The sequence below is a fragment of the Carya illinoinensis genome, chromosome 11 (genome assembly GCF_018687715.1).
Source record: "Carya illinoinensis cultivar Pawnee chromosome 11, C.illinoinensisPawnee_v1, whole genome shotgun sequence".
Classification (NCBI taxonomy): domain Eukaryota; kingdom Viridiplantae; phylum Streptophyta; class Magnoliopsida; order Fagales; family Juglandaceae; genus Carya; species Carya illinoinensis.
The window spans coordinates 1,880,249-1,902,920 of NC_056762.1; the positions used below are offsets into that span (position 1 = coordinate 1,880,249).

At 36.0% G+C, this 22,672-nt stretch overlaps 2 protein-coding genes across 2 annotated transcripts; both read right to left on the reverse strand.

The window, feature by feature from the left end:
* Positions 1-5,522: 5,522 nt before the first annotated feature.
* LOC122281833 (zinc finger CCCH domain-containing protein 43-like) lies at positions 5,523-9,610 on the reverse strand. The gene is made up of 6 exons (XM_043093638.1): positions 8,944-9,610; positions 8,495-8,560; positions 7,913-8,032; positions 7,512-7,784; positions 6,204-6,473; positions 5,523-5,973 (listed from the first exon to the last, which is right to left on the reverse strand). The coding sequence occupies exons 1-6, from the start codon at positions 9,502-9,504 to the stop codon at positions 5,764-5,766; spliced, it is 1,500 nt and encodes a 499-aa protein (XP_042949572.1). The 5' UTR covers positions 9,505-9,610; the 3' UTR covers positions 5,523-5,763.
* A 1,095-nt stretch (positions 9,611-10,705) lies between these two features.
* LOC122280916 (lysine-specific demethylase REF6-like) lies at positions 10,706-19,574 on the reverse strand. Its single transcript, XM_043092039.1, has 7 exons — positions 18,414-19,574; positions 18,044-18,122; positions 17,558-17,625; positions 17,293-17,443; positions 16,189-16,886; positions 13,548-14,291; positions 10,706-12,968 (listed from the first exon to the last, which is right to left on the reverse strand). The coding sequence occupies exons 1-7, from the start codon at positions 19,261-19,263 to the stop codon at positions 11,026-11,028; spliced, it is 4,533 nt and encodes a 1,510-aa protein (XP_042947973.1). The 5' UTR covers positions 19,264-19,574; the 3' UTR covers positions 10,706-11,025.
* Between the last annotated feature and the right edge of the window lie 3,098 nt (positions 19,575-22,672).

Here is a 22,672-nt window from a genome sequence, read left to right on the forward strand (position 1 = left end):
TAATCTTTTTTTAAAAATTTGTTTTGAGGACATTTACCCTTCTCTGAGTTGAACTATTTTTGATGATACGGTGTATATTTATTATTATCCCTTTTAGTGTGGTCGCTTCTAGAACCTTCACTTCTATAGTTTTTCCTACCACGTCCCTCGGTTTTTTTGAAAAGATGCACCATTCGCTTCTAAGAATGGTGTAAATCTAGTACCATTCACTTCAGGAAATGATATAGAACCAGTAAGACGTGACTGATAATTTCTTAACAAAAGTTCATTATTTTGCTCAGCCACTAGAAGACAAGATATAAGTTCAGAATATTTTTTAAACTTTCGCTCTCGATACTGCTGCTGCAGGAGCACATTCGATGCATGAAAAGTAGTATATGTCTTCTCTAACAAGTCATCATCAGTGACTTTTTCACTACATAATTTCAATAATGAGCTAATTTTAAAGAGTATAGAGTTATACTCATTAACATTCTTGAAATTTTGCAACCTCAGGTGCATCCAATCATGACGAGATTTTGGGAGGATTACAGTTTTTTGGTGCTCATATCTTTCCCTTAAATCATTCCACAAAATAAAGGGATCTTTCACCGTGAGATACTCAGTTTTTAATTCTTCATGAAGATGGTGCCGAAGGAAAATCATTGCCTTAGCGCGGTCCTGCCGGAACCCTTGATTTCCTTCTTTAATTGTATCTCCCAGGTTCATCACATCCAGATAGATCTCAGCATCAAGGATCCAAGATAAATAATTTTTTCCAGAAATTTCAAGAGTAACATATTCCAATTTTGTAAGATTTGACATTTTCTATATATATAAATTAGGAACATAAATATGTTTATATTATAAATAAGAAATACATTCAAAAAAATCAAGAGAATAAATATAGAGTTTCATCAAGTAATAATAAGTAATGTAACATTTTATATTCATTTTGAAAACTACAAAAATATATTGAAAAACTTACTTGAAATAGAAGATTACTAGCTTCAAAATCGTCAGAACTTTCGTGCTGATAATGTGTTATGAAACTAAAAGAGAAATGATATTGCAAGAGAAAGAGTTGTTATTCAAATACAAAACTTGATAATATACAAGTGAATGATACTCATATATATAGGAATATAAAGGAGTATGTATAGCTTAAGTCTTAATTGATGACTAAAGATAGGTCTTAATTGATGGCTCAATGGTCTTAATTAATGATTAAAGATTGGTCGTAATTGATGATTAAAAATGGTCATACAAATAGATTTATAACAGAATCAAACTTATGTATTTTGAAAGGAATGTTGCTGCTTGACCACCCAACATTTATAGCTGGATGTACTCTATAGTGCATTTTTACTTATTTTTATTTTCATTCTTTCCATCATTTTTTAAATTTTTTTAAAATAATACATAAATATATAAATAGTCACTTTCTTAATTATTAGTAAAAATAAATAAAAATTAAAATGGATGAGCAGTCAATACAATGGGCAAACTAGCATTTTTCTTTTTTAAAAAACCCAATTTTTTTAAATCATTAGTACAAAACCCAAGAACTAAATGAGTATTTAATCCCAAATGAAATATCTATATACTTGCCATCAATAGAGGCGGCATGACCGGAATTGACTTAACTATCTTCTTAGCAAATGATTCATTACGAAAAGAATAATTTTACTTATTATCTTCACATATCACACGCCCTATTTATATATTAGATAAATAAGTCAGTCAAGGTGTCATATCATTTATAAAAGTTGATTCAAAACTATTATGATTATTAAGCAAGTCAATTGAATCTGCTTCAAATTAAATCAGACCCCATCAAGATTGACACTAACCCTTTATATTGAATTTGCAGATGATGTCAAGTCCTAGGCAATGCTTAGCTATAATTGATAGTGCTGCTAGAGCCACAGAATAAATGTACCAATGATTTAGGCATTGTTTGGATGTATAGTTTAGATTAAATTAGATATTTTGAATAGTAGTAAAAGTTTTTGAGTTAAGATGAGATTTAATAATTTATAAAAAAAATGTGTGTTTGAATAGTGAAATGAGATGAGATAGTTTTTTATTTTTCAGATTTGAGAAATGTGTGAGTCCTATTGTTTTATAGAGGGTCCAAATTGTGCACTGTTCATGTTAGAATTACACTGTTCACGTTAAAATTGCACTATTCATGTATTGTTCATGTCAGTTTTCATTATTTATTTATTGTTCATTTAAGTGAATGCTTTTAAAACTTTAGAGATGAAATATTGTGTTTAGATAGCCAAAACTACTGTACGATACAACTTTAGATGAGATGTTTTCATCTATATTGGCTAACCAAACCGGGCCTACACGATTATGTAAAAAGTTTTTTTTTATTTTTATAATTTTATTTTATGTTTCTTTCAAACATTTTTTTAAATCCCTTAAACATATAAAAAAAAAATCACAAACTCATTAAAAGATACTTCCTTCTTCATTAGTAAAATAAAAAATAAAAAAGTAATTCGGTATAAGTGGTAAGAGTCGTTCTACGGAACAACAACTGTAGCAGATGCACACTTGCACACCTTACGTGTAAAATATATATATTTATTTTTTTAAACACAGCCAACGTCGTTGTTTTTCCCTCCCCTACCCGATTCCCTCTCTCAACTCACCCAACCCCGCCGTGCGCCACCTCTGTGCGCCACCTGCAGCGCCAACGACCACCTTACCGGCTCTCCCTCACACCGGCAACCCTCCAATCACCTTCGACCGTCCACGGCAACCCCCACGCGCAGCCCCCCCTCTCCTCTCCCGAAATGGGTCTTAGTCACCATGCCGCCGCCGTACACCAGCTCAGCCACCACCACCGAGCCCCACGACCTCCCAGCAACCCCCACTGTCGAACCCAAGTCACGGCAACTCTCTCCTCCCTCTCCATCGCATCTCACAACCCGAAATGGGTCTCTCCATCGCATCTCTCATTTGGCCTAGATGGACGCCGGGTGGGTTGGGGGAAAGGATGCCGACGCCGGGTGGGGGTGGGGGAGAGGATGCCGACGCCGGGTTGTGGTGGGGGTGGGGGTAGAGGAGGGGCGGGGGCAGGGGGCTTGGGCGACACACGGGGTAGAGAGATGAGAGGTTTTGTTGTGGGGTGTTTTTGGTCATTTTACACTATGACACCTAAGGTGTGTAGGGGCTGCTCCTAAACACGGGCTGCTCCCAATACTTTTCCAAGTGGTAATTTATGTGGAAATATTGTTTTCCTTGATAGAAACCACAATTACAACTAGGAAAATCAAGACACCTTATGTATTGGGGGGGATTCAAAGAGGGAGGGAGTAACTTGTAGGGAGAGCTCATTGTTGGGGAGAAGATATTTTGTCTGCATTGGGAATCAGATAGGGCTGTTACAACCTTCAGCGAACTTTGAAGACAAACCATTTCATTTCCAGTTTTTCTACGAGCAAGAGACTTGGTGCAGGGATGCGCACGAATGAGATGGGATTTCCACGTCAACCATAAGTAAAGAAATAAAAAAAGAAAAAGACCGATCCTAGCAAAGTTCGTCTCCCTCATTCACATTCTTCATTCATTCATCTCAAAAATATTGATTTACACAATCCATTTTTGAAACCCATTTACATTCGTTGTTCCTCCACGACCCGTTCCTCGGCTGCACTGCGCTGCAATCCTCTGCCACCCACACCACCGTCGAAGCCCCCAAGAGAGTTTGAAGACAAGTTTTTTTTTTTGGGATTGAGCAAGATGTCCCTGATCAGTTCCGTCTTCTTCTTCTTCTAGTGTCTTGGCCCGCATTTTGTTCTCCATTGCCTTTGTTTTTTATCATTTTAATTAGTTTTTGCTTATTCTTGGGGAGAACTGGGAAGAAATCATATCATCTTAAGAGATGACTGTGGCTCCAGAAAGTCAAAAGTGTTACTCTTGATCTTCTCAAGAAGAAGATGACGGAGTTCTCCAAGGAAAGAGATTGGGAGCAGTTCCACAGCCCAAGAAACCTCCTTTCGGCTCTACTATTGTATATTTGCACACCAAGCCCTTGATGAATTTTCTCTCCTCTTCTTATTCATGTCTCTCATGCCATTTAGCACTCAGCTTGCTTATGACCATTTGGTTCATGATATCTATTGAAAACCATAAAGATAGGTAGAGAATCATTTCATATTTTCCCATTTCTTAATGGGCTTTGGAGGATTTGACCAAACAAATTAATACACTAAAACTGATTGGATTGACACAGAATGGAGGAGGGAGTCTGTCGAAAATGGAAGAGTGAGTCTAAAAATGAAAGATGGAGGAAACTGAAAAAGTGAGTTCGAAAATGGAGGATGGAGCCTGTTTGGGATTGCGGTTGAAAGTTAAAAAAGTGCTTTAAAATAGTTTAAAGTAATTAAATGATAAAATTGACATGTTTGGTAATTTTATAATAAAGTACTTTTAAATTAAAAAAAGCTAAAAAAGTACGTTTCAACAAAAGCATCAAAGTGATGCTTTTTGTTAGAAGCACTTTACAAAAAGTAACTCCTATTTTTCCGTTACATGTATATTACAAAATACTCCTCACTATTTTACCACAACGACAATTTTGCCCCTCCCCTTCCCAGCCCCCCTTCTCTATCTCTCTTTCTTGTCTCTCTCAGCCTCTGAAGACTTCAGAAGACCTTCACGCAGAAAACTTTCAGATCAAGTTATTTTTATTCCATTATAATTATTGAAAAATCCATTAGACTATTTTCGTTGTTATTTTATTATAATATTTTATTTCTATCAAGCATATATCCTTTTGTGTCATTTCTACCTTAAAAAGTATTTTTTAAATTCGTTTCCAAACAAATCTAATATATTTGAAAGTATTTTAGACATACGGATCCTAAACAGTAAATAACTTTTTAATAGTAGAGCTTATTACGTTAAGCTCTAAGCTATAAGTCTTAAGCTAAAAGCAATATTTTCTACCACAATTCTAAAAGTAAGTTAGAAAATGAAAGATGGAGATGAAGGAGGGAGAACGAAAGGCTGGTAGAGTGAAACCAAAACACACCGCATCATTTTTCACACGTGGATCTGTTTGCTTTTCGTGCACAATCCCTGGGCCATATATCCTGCGTCCATCATTTTTATTTCATTTCAACCTTGCTTTGTTTTCCTCCTCCTAAGGCCAATGAGTCCATTTACCATATAATCTTTTCTTAGCTCAAAATAAAAAAATAAAAAATAAAAAATAAAAAAATAATACTAAATACAATCATAAAATGTACAAACATAACATAATTTTTTAAAAAAATAAAATAAAATCTATTATTAAAAAATTAATTATTTTTAATATAAGTTTCGTATTTACTCACTTTTTCAAATAGATTGAACGGTATTTATACTCTCCACCACGTCAAATATCATTTCTTAAAAAAAAATTAGAGAGGTACCTGTTATAAAAACAAAAAAACAAATAAATAAATAGAATGGAACCTTAACTTGCAACAAGAAAGCCTTAAAAATCATACAAAGGAGGAAAAATTGAAAACTAAGAGAAATAAATATGAAATGACAATTTTTTTTTTATTAGAAATAAGAAATGAGATTTGGATAGATTAAAATTTTAAAAGAGCTATGAGCACCTTTTTGGCATTGCAATTTTTGCAGGTACCAAATCTGCTCAGCCCCTTTCAAAAACAACCCCATTCTGGTTTTGTTACATAAAATATGAACTTACAAATCCTTGGTACTGTGATTCTGTGAATGCTAACATGCTAGGGTCACTAGTGCAAAATTTTTTTACAGAGTCTGCAGGAGATTGGAATCGCTTCCGCTTTGGCTTCCGGCCTCCCCAGCATTATCTGTAGTTACAGAGTTGCCATAAGAAAGATGCTGATCATCAACTCCAGCCATTGGTGAAGAAACTGGTTGTATTGGATGGTCAAATTTACAAGCTGGCCCGAACTTGCAAATGCCATAGCGACTATAATATGCACAGATATTCTGATCCTGGATTTCAAAGACAAAAAATCATGAGAACAACGAATCAGGTAAAGGAAGTATATGAGAACCTTTCCAGAACAACGAAATATTAGATGCGATACCAAAAAACATCCCTTTGATGTTAAAAATAATAAAATTGGTTGACGATCTTCTGGGAATGCAAAGAAGAAAATCCAAAACTACTTCCCACGTTTTTACGTTCTTTAAAAAAGCAAGGCCCAGAAGAATAAACTTACAGGTCTCAAAGGAAGACCTTTGTCACTGAGAGTGCATGGGGGTGACTTCACAATCCTATCCTTAGGGTGGTGATATCTGCAATTCGATTTAAACTTGCAATCCCCAGTTTTTAAGAAATAACTGCACTCAGGTTGGCCAGGTCGTTCTGGATATTCTTCAACTTGAATCTGCTGCTGATGGTGCATATAGACATTAGGTTCGGCCACTGCTGGGCTCACAACATAGGCGACAGGAAAATTCGTACTCCTTTCAGATGGATATACAGGAACCTAAACAATCCACAAACAAGTAAAATTAATAGGATACTCCTAGTAGTTCTTATCTACACATCTACCATAACCAGTTTTTGATAGGGTAAATGTAGCCACAAGAGTAACATCGTCCATAATCAATTACTTACAACAAGAAAAAAGGGAACCATTTAGAAGGTAACCTAGCCAGCCATGAGGCACAAAGCATAAACCACGCTTAAATAGATAAACATAGTGTTGTTACCATGGTGTAAAAAGAGCCTAAAACAGCCGATGATCTACCAGATTTTCTAAATATAGAACGGCAAATATTAAATTGATAATTCTTCCCTTACCAAAAATTTAAATTATCGTTCGAGTAAATTTTCTTCCATACCCAAAAAAAAAAAGAAAAAAAAAAAGATCAATTCTCAAGTAGTACAGCATTTGGAACCCCTGATATATTCCTCAATTTTGGATATGATATAGCACTTCTTTTATATGTTCCAACTACCATTGAGTGCTATCCCCGGTCAAACCCAGGTTCGACCATTTAATTTCATGGATTACATTAAGAAAAGTTGAAAATATATATTTTGATAGGTGTTTAAGGAAACATATATGCTTTTGACAATACTAATACGGGTAAATACCCTCCGTGCCTGCAGTCACTTTGTTTTTTAAAGTGTGATTTATGAGGTGCCAAAGGGGCAGTCTCAAAACTGAACTTTGCTCAAGTCACTTGAGGAATTTGCACAATGAGCATCTCTGAACATAACAGGCACTAATCATATGTAATACAGACAGTTTGCTCTATTCTCCGAAGAACCATGATTTTAAGAATTTAACATCCCATTTGAAGTAAAAGAAAACCATCCATTTGTAGTAAAAGAAAGACTGATACATAGAATTTTTTGACGGTTACATAATAGGTAAGAAATCAAATGTCTCTGCAGCAATGAAAAACCAAAGAAAATACCCTGGGCACTGATTGCAGGACAAATGACAGGGAAATTGCAAGGATAATATACTTACATATTAGGTTTATAGACAATAATTACTAAAAATATAAGGTACCTGATACCCATTCCATTCTGGATTTTTGGGAGGAACCCCGCGCGTTGGCGAAAGAACCATTGGTACAAAGGCAGCAGTTTCATTCAATGGCCTGGGTGAAGACCAGGATCTCATCGATGATTGGGAAGAACCCAATGTAGCAGATCTGCCATTACCATATCCGGAAGGATTATTGCTTCCTCCCACAGCTGTAGGGTCGGGATGATTAAACCTGCAGTTTGCTCCATACTTGCAGGAGCCAGTACGCATGTAGTAGGGGCACTCTTTTTCTTCCTGTGATGAATTAAAACATTAACTGCTCCACTAAACCATAAAAAATACAATCTCAGAAAGAAAGTAGAGTTTGAGACGTATGAAATGGATAAACAAAGATTTTCCAAGTTAGGAAATAAAAGTAATACCGGTCGGATTGGCAAACCCAGAAAGTTAAAATCTAAAAGTGTGGTTCCTGAAGTGTTGCCTCTTGTGTGATTGAATCTACACGCATTTCCATACTTGCACCCCCCTGAACTCAAGTAATACTGAAACAAAGCTCAAGGGAAGAATTATAAGATGGAAAAAACGGTTGTTAGTACATCATGCACATTGCACAGAATCAAACATAGGGTACGTGAGAGAAAAAAATAAAATGCTAACTTTAAAAAAAAAATTACATTTCTGTTCTTTAAAAAAGGATGGTAATGTAATTAATACAACACATGCACATGCAGGTGTGGCATGTATCTTAAGTTTATCACAATGTTATAGGTCAGCGGTGATCTTGATTCTTGACACACATCAGCAACATTATTAACAATTCCCTTTTTTTTTTTTTTTTTTTAACAAGGAGTCGTCCCGAAAATCGTGCAATCGCAACATGTCTTTAACCCCGTTAAACCCCAGATCCGTGTAACGTTATTAACAATTCAAGATCATAACAATGCACGTTATTAACAATTCAAGATCATAACAATGCTGAAGAACATGATAACAATAATAACAACCTTGCATTCCGTCTGGCCTGGCTTCTCTGAGGGTTCTTCCCTCTCCTTCACCTTCTCCCTAACAGCCTTCCAATGGATAAATAAAAAAAACCAAAGACAAAAAGTTAGGACAAACAAAAAATTCCAATCACACGAGGTCAACACAATCGACGTTTGAAAGCAAAACAAAGAAACTGCCCACTGCCGATTCATTGAGAGAGAGAGAGAGAGAGAGAGAGTAATCTCATCTATTGATAAAATATAACTGAAGTAGGAATAATAAAATCCACTTAAAGCAAAATAAATACATACAAACGTTTCAGAAACTATTTTCCATCGAACAAGCAAAGCTCTAACAAAAATTGTTATACAAAAACCAAACGAACCACAATCCAAAAAATCCCAACAATAATACCACCCACCCACCAACCCACACACACACACATGTACACATAAGAATGGAGATTTACCTGGTTTTTCCTTCTCACTGGGTGATTGAACTTGCAATTGGATCCAAACTTACACGTCCCAGTCTTGAGGTAAAAGGCGCAATCTTCGGCCTCAGGCCGCACCGGGTACTGATACTGAATCCTTTTGGTAACAGTAATACCATTTCTCTCACCCGTATCCTCCACCTCATCACCTTCTGCTACTACGAGCATGTCAATCACAATTTCATTCTCACTCCCATTATTATCCCAACCGTTCCATTCGCTATCACCGCCCTTGTCTTCTTCCGAATTCGAATCTCCCTTCTGTTTCTCATCCTCCTGCCCTTCCTGGGCCTCTTTAATATCACAGTTCCCATCTTTCTCAGCCTCTTCCTTCTGCAACGGCTCCGATATATCCTTCAAATTAAGTTGCTGAAGCTCTTCGGGGGTGACCAGTGTGACCTCCTCTGGCGTAGGATCGGGATCGGGATCAGACGGTGCATGATCGAGATCGGGAATAGGGCAAAGTGGAGACTGAGAACCAGATTCGGCGTCTTTGTCGTTGGAATTGGGAACGCAGATTGATTCAGAGGCTTCCATCCTATCTCCACATTTCAAAACCCTAAATTCGCAGAACCAAAAGGTTTGAGAAAGCCAGCAGGAAAGGGTAAAGCGAGAAGAGTATTGTGCGAAAAGGATATATAACTATTTCGTGGTATGTATTTATTCCTACGTTATTTCTGTACCTTATTGATATTATTATTATTATTAATATTATTATTATTATTATTATTATTGTAGTCTTTAATGATTTTGGTAAGATAAAAACAAGAATAATTTGTTGGAAGTGAGTCAGTGAGGCTCCCAAGGTCTCAAAAAAATGATTGGGGCCACTGAAATTTGGAACCTAGAAACAAACATAGGTATTGGGTGGTAAGAGTCTTTTATACTAATCATGCATTGCTTATGGCATGGACACCAATTTTTCTCCAAAGCATGCATTTCATTAAATTAGAAGAAGAGCAAGATAAAAGAATGAAGTCAAGTGAAAGTTTCTCGATAAACATCTCATGAATAATAAAAGAGGAGAGAGGTTTGAGACCAATACATTTTATCTTCTTCACCCATTGTCCACCGAGAAAGAGTTTTTGTCTTAAATGACAGTTTTGTATAATTTGCTCAATGAATTATGGTACTACTAATGGAATCAATGGACTTCAATTCGTCACTTCAAGAGTGCATTTGGGTAATGAGTAGTCTCAGATATTTGTGAATAGTAATGATAAATTAATAATGAAATATTAATTAATAGTGAATAGTAATAAAAAATATGTGAAAAGTAATGAATAATTATAGAATATATAATAATAAACTCACAAACTGATATAGCATGATGCAATACGTCATATTGTAAATTTTTTTTTTTATTATAAAGTAGATATAACAGATCATATAAAATTATATCAACTTGTGAGTTTATTTTTGTGTAGTCTCTTTATATATGATGTAGCACTTCTCTTCTCATAATACTAGAGTACCCAAACTAGTACTAAATTTTTTGTGTACGTAGCACTTCTTTTTTCACGAGTCACTCAAATACAGAGAATCTGATCCAACTAATCATACTCGAATCCTATATTTATTGACGAATTAGCCTTAATGTTAACAATCTACAGAGAGCTAAGATGCGATCATTTTAAAGTCGATGACATCTATGAGGGCTGGTGCTGGGCATTAGCAAGAACAACAATACAAGCTGTGGTGCAGATACTTTTGTCTTTAGGTAAAATTACTGTAGAAATTCGTGTAAACCAACTTCATTGAATTTTGAAGGCACGTGGATCATTGAAATCTCTTAAGAAGTATGAAAGCATCAGCATAGCCGCCTGAGGAAATTAGAATCCGAAGGTCATTAAAGAAGGATGCCGAACATCCAAGCAATTGCTCTGGTTACAGTGAATAATTTGGTCCAATGAAGACCACCCCCAGGCAGACAGAATTGGTAGTAGCTCTAAATAGCAATTACAAGGAAATCCTAAATATCCTCTAACCTAGTCCTAAATTCCATCAATTGAACAACAGGTTATGTGATAATGACAAATTACATCTCTTCCATTAAAATTATCCCCTTCCCTTCTTTGCTGAATGACCAGTCTTCCGCTTGTGGCGGCTGAAATCTGACACAAATCGGAATGTCTGTCCACAGCCTGTCTCGCCACACACGTAAGGGCGAGCACCTGTATGAACCCTAATGTGTTCAGTGCGAGCCCATGCCCACTTGAATGTCATCTTGCAGCCCTTCCAAGGGCACTTAAGGGGGCGATCATCCATGTGAACTCGACGGTGCTGCACCAGATATTTATGCGAGAAGAACTTCTTTCCACAACCCTTGACTGGACAGATGTTTCTTTTATGCCAGGTGAGCTCTTGTTTCGAGCCAAAACTCATGGTGCAACCCTCAATGTCGCACAGGAATTCTGCTTCCTCCTCCCCTGCTTTTGCATTATTGTTCCCAGCCAGAGTCTTCACAGCTGAAGCATTCTTCTTAACCTTTTTCCTACTGGTTTGCTGCTTCTCTTTTGTTCTGGCTTCAGGCTCTTTTTGGAGCTTTGGGGTTCTCTTCCTAAGGCGTGTGCTAGGTCCGCCTTCTATGTTCTCTTCAGCATATAGACCAAACTGGCTAGCATCCTGGGGAGATTGGTTATTCTGACGCCGAGAAGTCTGTTGTTTCATTTGCTGAGGGGTCCCTTTTTTCATTAGCTGACGAGTCACTTGTTTAGTAGCCCAAGAAGGCCCTTGTTTAAGGAGGAGAGGGGTCTCTTTCTTCACATGCTTACGAGTACCCAGTTTCGTTTGCTTGTTTCGTATAATCCTCCGGTGCCGCTGATAAGAATTGCTGTCCAGTGGAATATTTGAAACCAAATCTTCTCTCTCAATTCCTTTGGCTTCCTTGATTTTAGGAACCCTCCTGTGCTGCTGATGTGGAATATCTCCAAATGAATCATCCATGGCTCCATCTTCTCTCTCAATGCATTTGGCTTGACTCCTAGAAAGCCTCCCAATCTGCAGATCAGAATTAACCTCCAGGGAATCATCAGAAAACTCTTCTTTCTCAATTTTGCTTCTATCAATCCTCCTATTATGCTGATGAAGATTATTCCCTGGTGAACCGTCTGAAATTGCATATTCTTTCTCAAAAATTTTGGGTCGCTTGCCAATACAAATCCTCCTACTCTGCTGATGACAACTATGCTCCAGTGAATCATCTGAAACAGCATCATCTTCTCTCTCATCAGAATAGGCTTCCTTCTTTTTAGAGGTCCTCCTTTGTGGCTGACGAGAATTAAACTTCAACGAATCATCTGAAACTGCATCATCTCTCTCCATTGATTTAGCTGGCTTTCCTCTAAGGGTCCTCCTATGCTTCTGGTGAGAATTATCTTCTACTGAATAATCTGAAACTGCATCTTCTTGACCAACACATTTGGCTTTCTTGGTAGTTCCACTTTCTACTGTCATCTTTCTCTTCCTACTATACTTTCTAGTAACCATGGTCACCTCACTTTTGGGGTTGCTTTCTGATATTGTCTCAAGCTTCTCATCTGGAATTGTCCTAGTTCGGAAGCTTCTATCTTCTTTTTCTTCTTCTTCGTAGTCAGGATCCCCTTTTGCTAAAAGGGGATGAACCTGATGCGACATCCAGACTTTTCCACACCATTTCCCTGACACGAATTTTTTCTGCCTGCCAGACCTCCTGCAGACATAACTTTTTCTGGGCGAGCTAGATGGAGGACTCCGACCAAATGCATTATATATAACAAAATTGTAAGGCATCTGCTTACTATAAAGAGTAGAGTGGCTGAGGTTGGCACTGTAAAACAGATTAATCCCCAGCTTTACAGCCCAATCCCCATTCCCATGAATTGCTTCCTGACTATTAAGAGCTGACCGGATCCTATTCTCATCCTCTTTGGTGGCATTCCTGAATGTTGTATTGTTCCAGTGACAATCAATTCCCAACTCTTCTCCAAGCAACTTTGCTTCAGCCTCTATCTTGGCATACTCTGCATTTGTCATTTCCAAATACTTTTGAGGATGAGTAGTTGGCAGATGATAACTCAGAACTATATATGGGAAACACTAACGACAATAATCTTTTCAGAGACCAATAAAGCTATTGATGTATGTCCACAGAAAATTATATCCAAAATGAAATTTAGCATGGTAAAAGACTCACTTGACCATGCAAAAGAGATGACACCCATAACCTAGTAGAGATCTATCTCTTCAATCTAGGAACAGCTTGCTTTCTAGAAGAAATGAACATCAGTGTTTTGCCAAGTGAAAGTTATATACTTAAAAAAGTAAAAACTTCTCATATTTCCTACGTTTATAATTAACTGATCTCAGCCCTCAACCCCAAAATAGACATAATAGTTCATCTCTGCTCTTTTTCCCCTTCCTTTTGGCTTTTCATTACAATATAAAGTTAATAAAGCATCTTGAAATGAAAGGACAAATACAAAAATGTAGAATGGGAAAATGAAAAAAAATAAGAGCCCTGAGTCAATAAAGACGGAGAAAATTGACTCATGGACACATTTCAATACATGTTATGAATGAAGAATTGTAAGAGCATTTACCTGGATGACAAAGGAGCAATATATGTACTCCTCCTATTGAGCGGAGTTGCTGTTCTACTTCTACAGCATGCTCGAGACAGAAGACATGCATTCTAGAAGAGTCTTCGTCTGATCTTGGACCTAATGACATGTTTGCATTCTCTATTGGTGCAATTGCCTTGCCAAACATAGGTTTCTCAGCATCATGGACACGTGGAGAATGATCTGAATTATTATGCCATATTGTCATTGGATCACTAAATGTTCCCACCAATCCATTTAATTTTATGGAAGTAAGATCATCGGTTTTAAACTCAACAGAATGGTCAGAAGTTTGATGATTTCCATCATTGATATTGGTGCCTCTAGGTCCATGTTGAGAATAACAATCAAAAATATGGGGAGAAGGGGTTTCCTCCACACCACCATTTCCAGATAATGAGAGACTGAAAACCCCAGTTGCATTATGGGGGCAGTCTTGCATAGAAGGGAAACCAGAGTTATCAGCCCGATGCATATTTTCTGATAAATAATTCGTCAACTTAGTTTCATCAGCAGATGTAGGAAAATCTGGTTCAGACTGATCCTCCTCAGAGTCGGATGAATTCCCATAATTTAAAGCTAGTAGGCCAAGAGCAGAAGTATCTCTCCGTAATTCAGAATTTGAAACCGCTTTATAACTTTGATCTGCCATCTGAATTTGGTAATCAGCAGACTGAAGAGGAATGTCACATAAACCACGGGGTACAATTTTCTCCATCCGCTCTGCATATAGAAACAGAGACACGAAAATTTCCAAAGAGAATCATCATTGAGGAAAACTGGAACAATATAAAGAAGGCCTTTGCAAAATTAAATGAATGAATTATATGCAGGCTAAAGGCAAAACTTGGCAACTGGGATAATTGTATTAAGCTTCAGATGCAATTATAACAAGTTCTTGTGTCAAAATATAATAAGTTAAATTTATAATAAACAACATCAAAGGATCACTTCACTGGTCATCAAAATGAGAGATTTGAAGACCTAAAATGATTCTTTCCAAGTTGTATTAGATTCTTTCCAAGTTGTATTAGTAAATAAAAATTTAATTGATGAAAATTATAGGCATAGGCCAAGTACACGGGACCGGAGTTGTCTTTGTTAAAAGGAGAAATCCCACATCAAGACCTCACATAACCATAAATTACAACCATCATCTTGAATGGAGGACTTGTGACCTCTACACCCCCACACCAAATTCTTTTGATACCAATTGATTACTTAGACATATGCAAGAGGAAAATGTTTTTGCAATAAGACGACTATATTTGTTCTCCATTTAACAAGATCCACAACCATTATTGGTTTCCACCCAAATACTTAAATCTTTGATTCTATGCCCTAGCATGAAACACAATTTTGTTCAATTCTTATAAAAGTTCAAAGAATAAAAAAAAGATTTCAACTTGTTCCTCACTACATGAATGCCACAATGATTTACTTTAAAACAAGAGTTTACTACACCATTCATGAATGCCATCTACATATCTACGTGTGTGTGTGTGTGTGTGTGTGTGTGTGGTAAAAGGGGGATGCAACTACAGCTTTCACCAATTTCTAAAATACAATGGCAAATGAGTCAAATCCAAGAAAAGAAAGGCAGATTCCTGTGGCTGTCATCAGGGGAAGAGAGATTAAGGCTTGTTTGGCAATAGAGATGAGATGAGATAATCTTGTCTCAAAACTTCTCACAATTTCCTTCTCAAACATCCCTCAAATACAACAATTTCAAATTTTCAACTTTTTCATCTAATCATTACCTAATCATTATCCAAACACAAAACCCTATACAACTTTCCTAAATTTCCAAACAAAACACAAAAAACCAATACAACTTTTTCAAATTTCAAAACAAAAATGAATATTAAAAAATTCTATTCAAACAATTTTTTTAACTTTATAGTATTTTTATTCAATTTTTTTTTCTCTCATTTCCCAAAACCCAATAAAACATCTTAATTCAAACTATTTTACTACTATTCACAAACCATTTCACTAATATTCACAGAATTTTCACAATTTATCATCTCATCTCATTACCTAAGCATGCCCTAAGCAATACAAGAAATTTCAACCCATGAAAACCCAATAGAAGAGCTAAGTAAATGTGAAAAATGATTTTAGGAGCGCATTGGTGTTTTTTAGCATAAAGCACCCATTATTAATTGAACAAAGATAATGGCACATGAGGGGGTGGAGAAAAGAATGACGCATGGGAAGAAATTCAACCCACCAATCCCACTACTGGCCGGGCTTAGCAAGTGTATTAGCATAGAACACATGATGCAAATGAGATCTCTCCTGGATAATCCAAGAAAAGCCTCAACATCTTCACTCTCAACCCAAGAGAAAAGCAAGAAGACACATTGACCAGGAAATTATTAGAGTAGTCTCACCGTAACCACACAGACACAACCCAAATAAAAAAGACTAGCGAAGGAATTTTGAAAATGCCGGACAGCTCACTCAAAAGACACATGTTGGACATAGATACCATGTCCAGTACACAAATCTGAGCTTAGCAACCAACAGAATACAAAGAAATCTCTAGGCAGCCAAAATGTAAGACCATGTGAAAGAAGAAAAGTTTGCAATAGAAGAGATTTCACAAAAAACCTACCTGTACCAGTATTCTGATCGGAAGTAATTGCATCCACACCAGTATTGGTATACCCATCACCAGTTATTCCAGAACCTGCACCCCAATCACTAAAGAAGCTAAAATCAGCTGACATAAGGCATCTAGATGCTGGTTCTGTGGGTTGAATGATGGCGACACAAGCAAAGCTTAGAATTCCACATGTGACGCACGAAAACAGTCTCTGATCTGACAACCCATCACATTGAATTGTACTTCCTCTTTCACTGTCTGTATTCAGTATCTTAGAATTCGAAGAGCATATATCACTAAACCTGCTAAATGAGGATAATCTGTTCCTCTCATACACAGAGACAAAATTTCTTTTCACCGGAACAAGACCTTTCATTTGCCCGATTTCCTGGTTCTTATCTAGCACAAGATCATCAGAAACTAGACTCGAGGATTTCATGTTCACAACTTCCTTAGAACTGCATAAACCAGGGGTTGAGCTGGGGTTTACCCTTAACTGGGATCCAACTCGTAATTTCGAACAGACAGATATGTCAGAAGAACTTTGTGGAAGAAGTACAACTGAAGACCCTTTTCCAAGAATGTAAAGCAGGTCATTATTCTGTACCACACTCTGCACAAATAGCTCTTTAACTACAGTTTCTCCTTCACCTTTTTTCTTATCCTTCAGTCGAGAACTTCGTGGTTCGTTGATGCCCACAGGTATTCTACATGGAGAAAATAAGAAAAGTAAGGGGGGCTACAGAACGCAACAAAAATTTTCTTTTCAATCTAGTGTACTTCTAGCATTTTGACACACAATGTTGGAAACCTTTGTTTTTTTTTTTTGATAAGTAATGTTGGAAACCTTTGTGGCACACTGAAGCATTCTCACCAGGAATTAATGTACTCTAAACTACAAGGAAGAACAATACAGCAATGGGAAGCATGAACAAAAAGATACCAAAACGATGAATTGACAAAAAATAGTAGATTTTATCAGAAAGTAGTGTAAAGCCCTAACATGAGACTGAGAAGGCATTATGAATTGGGAAAGGCTGAAAACACATAACTGGAAGATGAAACTGATTATTTTAAAATGAGAAAAAAGTATACATGGTTGATAAAACAAACCTTGAACATAACGCCAGTGCAAGATCATAAAGTAACTGAAAATGAGACACCATGGGAGGATAATTGATAGAAGCTCTTCGAATGGCAGCATCTTTGGCGACCCTCAACCATTCAGGAGTTGCAATATTAGCTGCCTCCCCACAATTAAATCCTAAATGGAAAAGGTCAAAGGGATGAAATAGGTCTTCTCAATAAAGAACTGCAACAACAGTTGTCATTATAATCCCAACCTAAAATTAATGTAATAGATTGCAAGGCATCTCACCGTGACTGAACCCTGTATGATAGGCTCTCGGAAAAGTGACAACAAATTCCCCAGCATTTTGCACTAACCTAATTTGAAGCAACTGAGAGAGTAAGAGATACATAGCTACATTCATGCCACTCAAGACACTGGATGCATTTCACGAGCAACTGTAATAAAGGATTATGAAAGATGCAAATAATATTTTCTGGTGCAACTAATGATTCACCCTTTGCTGATGGGAGAAAAATGAGAAGAAAAATCAGCTATATGAACCTATTTTTAAAAATATTTATTCTCTTTCAACCATTATTTCAACTCCTATTATCAATCAGGTTGAGTTGCTTACTATAGGAATCAGATCAAAAGTAATTCCTTAACCAGTAACGTTAGCAGCTCTGCTAACAATTAAATGCGGTCCACACTTTGATTTTCAATCTAAGGGTGTTCAAAGAAAGCTGAAACGGAACAGTGAGAAGCAGAGCAGAACATAAATGAAGAGCTCACCTGCAACATGGAACCCCTGCACTAATAAATACTTCAGGTGACATCACTGTGGTCTTTTCCCCAAGAATAGAAAAGGTAACTAATCAAGGACCAATGAAAATAATATTAGTATACCACGATGATATAGAGAACATAAAATCAAAGATTATACTCTCAGTATGCAGGAACAATTTAACCAACTTGAGCCCCACAAGGACAGGTAGCAAATAAATAGTGATCTCTTTGTCAATTCACAGCCTAAAGTGTTGTTCATCAGTCATAAACAACGAGATTCAACAATATTCAATGAAACTCAACAAGAAAAAAACAGGGGAGGCTCAACTATAATGGTACTATGAGCTAAATAACTCACTGCATCCCCTGAACTCACCAAGAGGATTGACTTCTCCTCCATAGCCATGAACTCTGACCACCTCCTCGAAGGCAACCGCCGCTTCTCTCGGCACACCATACCAGGTCTTCCCGGCCCCCATATGCAAGTAGTTCAAGCTGTGTAGGTCGTGATCCTCCACGTGCCAAGCAAACCAGCTAAACATCATAGCTACGTACACCATCGGAGATGTAACCCCCGGAATTTCCTCCTTCATGAACCTCAACAAAGACCCATTCGACCTGGACACCCCTCTCATATTCCACGCGGTCTCGCCGAGGCTCAGACCCTCCCACCCTGCCTCCCTGCTCTTCTTGGGACTAAACGGCACGAAAGCCGACCCAGGCATGTCATTGGCGTACTCAACGGAAAAGGGCTTGTCCACGGTGGCTTTCCAATAAAGGGTTTCGATTTCCAGAGCCGAAGGGGAAGTCCCTCTCTTGGGACATTTCTTCAGGTAGCTCTTTTCGAAGGCCTTGGCTTTAGCCTCGAACCCCTGAAACGTATAGTACCCGCCGCTCTGCCACACAGGCCTCTGCACCGGACGCGGCCTCCTCGGGCAGAACCCGATCTGCTGCTGCCGGGTGGTGAATGTGGGCGGGGTTTTGGGGTCGGAGCCAGGGTTCCGGGCGGCGAGGGACCGGTTGAGATTGGCAATTGCTGTCTTCTTCGGGGAGGGAGGCACTGGGGGAACGATTTTGCAGATTCCGAACTTGGAAGCCTCCTTCTCGATCTTGAAAATGTAGGAAATCGGATCTTGGAACTCTGCTAGAGTGGGGTGGTACTCTGGGGCCAAAGGTAGGGTTTTGAGCCATGAAAGCACCTCGTGAGTAGCCTCCGAGGCTCCCATTAATAAGAAACAGAAGTGGAATTCTTAGGTTGAGAAAGATTTTGGTCTCTCATACACATTCAGAACCACCCACAAACCCCATCCATATTCAAAGAAGAAGAAAGCAGAGAGAAGCTATTCAGATTCTCTGTGCTCTTCATTTCTCCTTTTCTTTTGCGCTCTCTCTCTCTCTCTCTCTCACTCACTATATATATATATATATAATGAAAGCGAGAAATCGGTTTCCTCTGTTTTTTAATGGGACATACAGAGGAGTGAGAATGGTGAAAATTTTGTGAGGTTGGGCAGAGGAGTTGGTGACTGTTACTGCGACTGTGGCTGTGACTGCGAGTGTGCGCGAGTAGACAGCCATTTCAATGAGTAGGGGCTTTCATTCTAGGGGTGGCTTTACCCAACGGAACGGCCCAACTCCTTGTACATGACTGTCTTTTCCCACACATTTTACAGAGTGAAATATCTACAAAATAATTCTATAAATTAACGTATTTTTATCTTAAATTAACATATTTTTATTTAATTCATTAACTCTATTTTATAAAATATAAATAATTTTATAATTTGACCAACACATCAAACTAAATCATTTTATATAATAATTTTTATATAATTCTTTTATAATTAGTGTATTTCCTAAATACCATTTCGATTTTCCTTACTTTTTCAAAAATATATTTAAAGAATCTATTTACAATTATATAAATTCAATAAATTTTTTTTATCAAGTTTGAAATTAATAAATTTTTTTTCTAAAATAGCAAAGCTCAAAAATAATATTATAAATATTGATGTGGTACATTATAAATAGTTATTTATTTAAATAATTTTGTTACGTATAATTATTTTTACGTATTTATTTATATATTTTATTAATATGATTGGTAAAAATAGTTATTTTATATTAAAATAAAATAATACAGTTAATCACATTAATAGAATACATAAAAAATATGTAAAAATAACTATACATAACATTTTTGTTACATAAAATAAGCGTCGATTATTTTTCTCTTTTGTTTTTGCTTTTTAGAAATTATTAGATTATCCCTCCAAAGTTTAAACGGTATCTTATAATTTATTAGATTATTACGAAATTTTAAAATGTATAAAGACACATAAATGGAGTCTTGCAGTTGTGCCCTTCTGGATTTTATGTTCATTGCCCAATTATTTTGTGTTTTTGTGATTCTAGGCTTAAAGTTTGTGCCTTTTCCGTCTGACGCCGACTTTGGTGAAAGTGGAAATTGGAATTAATGGAGGCCCAATAAATGCCGGACATGTCAGCGACTATGCAGGCCCAATCATACACGGTAGGCCATACATAAAAGCTATTTATTATGATTGCGTTAAAAAACTATTCATGTTAATATAATTATATTTATATAAATTCTCCATTGAACATAAGCCTTTGACTTTTTATCTATTATACATCCTTGGCTCTATTTTTTTTTTAGCGTTCACTTTTTAATTTTGTTATTTTTAATTACATTTAATAATAATTAAACTACATAAAATACATCGTATAGATCTAAAGATAAAGTTTAGGAAGATATCATATTTAACATAAAATCTAAACCCTCTAAGATCGGAATCTATAGAGATAAGTCCGAGTGAGATACTTGCATTAGAAAGACACTATTAATTGTAGAATTGTGCTCGTGAATATAACATACCTTATTAAGCACCAATAATCATGCCCTTGAAAGCATCATGCCATAGTAGAGCACCTCAACTCTTATAAATGGCTTATCAAATATGTTATAGAGGCATTATTCATTCTTTAATGAGAGAAGCTAATTTCTCTATAGATAGGATAGGATCTGAATTGTATCCATTCAAATGTTGTATATATGTCAATAATCACTTTATTGACAGTTACAAGCTTGAGTCCCTTTCAAATTAATTCAAACCTAAAGAGATGATTCTTTGGTCTATGACATGTAGACCATATCATTGCCACAAAAAGGCCACATTGTCATATTTATTTTTTTATTTTTGATCATGCACTTATGTTAGTAGTCAAAGAAGAGGTAATAAATAAATAAATAAATAATATATATGTTATGCATATCTTTTTGAGTCTTTTGGCAAAAGAGGAAGGTAGGTAATAAATAAATAAATAAATAAAGTATGTTATGCATATCTTTTTGCGTCTTTTGGCAAAAGAAGAAGGTATCTCGTGCACTCACTCCTCCACTCAAAATTTTCTTCTTCTTTAAAATTCCCCCACCAACAAAGGAGAAACAATTTTCAATCATAGTGCATAAGCTTCAAAATACTCAGCATCTCTTGTTTGAAAATTCTGTCAGAATACTTTTAATGGAATAAAACTTCTCTTCAATGGTCTAATTAAGATATCATTTGAGTCCTAGAACATTTAGTATGGATAGTGAAATAAGATAAGATGGTTTTAAATGAAAATTAAATAAAATATTGTTAGAATGTTATTTTTAAATATTATTATTATTATTTTGAGATTTGATAATTTTGAATTATTTATTATATTTTATGTAAAAATTTTAAAAAAATATATAATAATGAAACGAGTTGAGATGCGATGAAATCAAATGGGACTATATATATATATTAAATGGAAATTTTTATACATTATACTATTGTCCCACTAAGTATGATGCAACACATTTACCACTATTAAATGATCATTTATTGTATATTTTTTTATCATTCAATACTGATAAATGAGCCCCTTCTTATTTAATATGATGAAAATAAAATATATAACATTACTCGTATTAAATTGTTACCATCTTGCATAACAAGAAAATATTCCTAGATTTTTTGCTATCTTTTGGGGAAAAGTGAAACCCATTAATTCCTTTTAATTAGGATGCTAGTTTTTGTTCCTTTACTGTTTTCCATGTTATTCTTGGTGCATGGTTGATACATATGTATATATACATATATGTATATATAATAAAATCAAAACCTCTGTCCCACTCTTCGATGTCTGCCTCTCTACCTATCCTCCATCAAACCCACTCTTTCACATGTTTCCATAAAACACTCAAATCTTAATCTGAGTATAAATGTTCAGACCTGTAAGAAAAAAAAGGTAATAAAGAACAAGTATTAAAAAACAATACTCTGATATGAACAAGATCTGTTCAAATATGTCGAGATTAAAAAAAATTATATCAAAACACATTATTTAAATTTATCGTCCAACATCCCAAAAAATCAAAATCTTATGTGTTCTTTGATTATGTTGGTAGTATTTATTGTAGTGTCAATAATACTATTTCTATTTGTCTATGTTATTTTAATATATCTTGATTTTAATTTTGAATTAATCTTTTTATTTTTTAATGCATATAAATATGTAATTATTATATTTACCGACCTATTATTATCCTAATATATTTGCTAAATTGTTTTTTTTTAAATCATATTA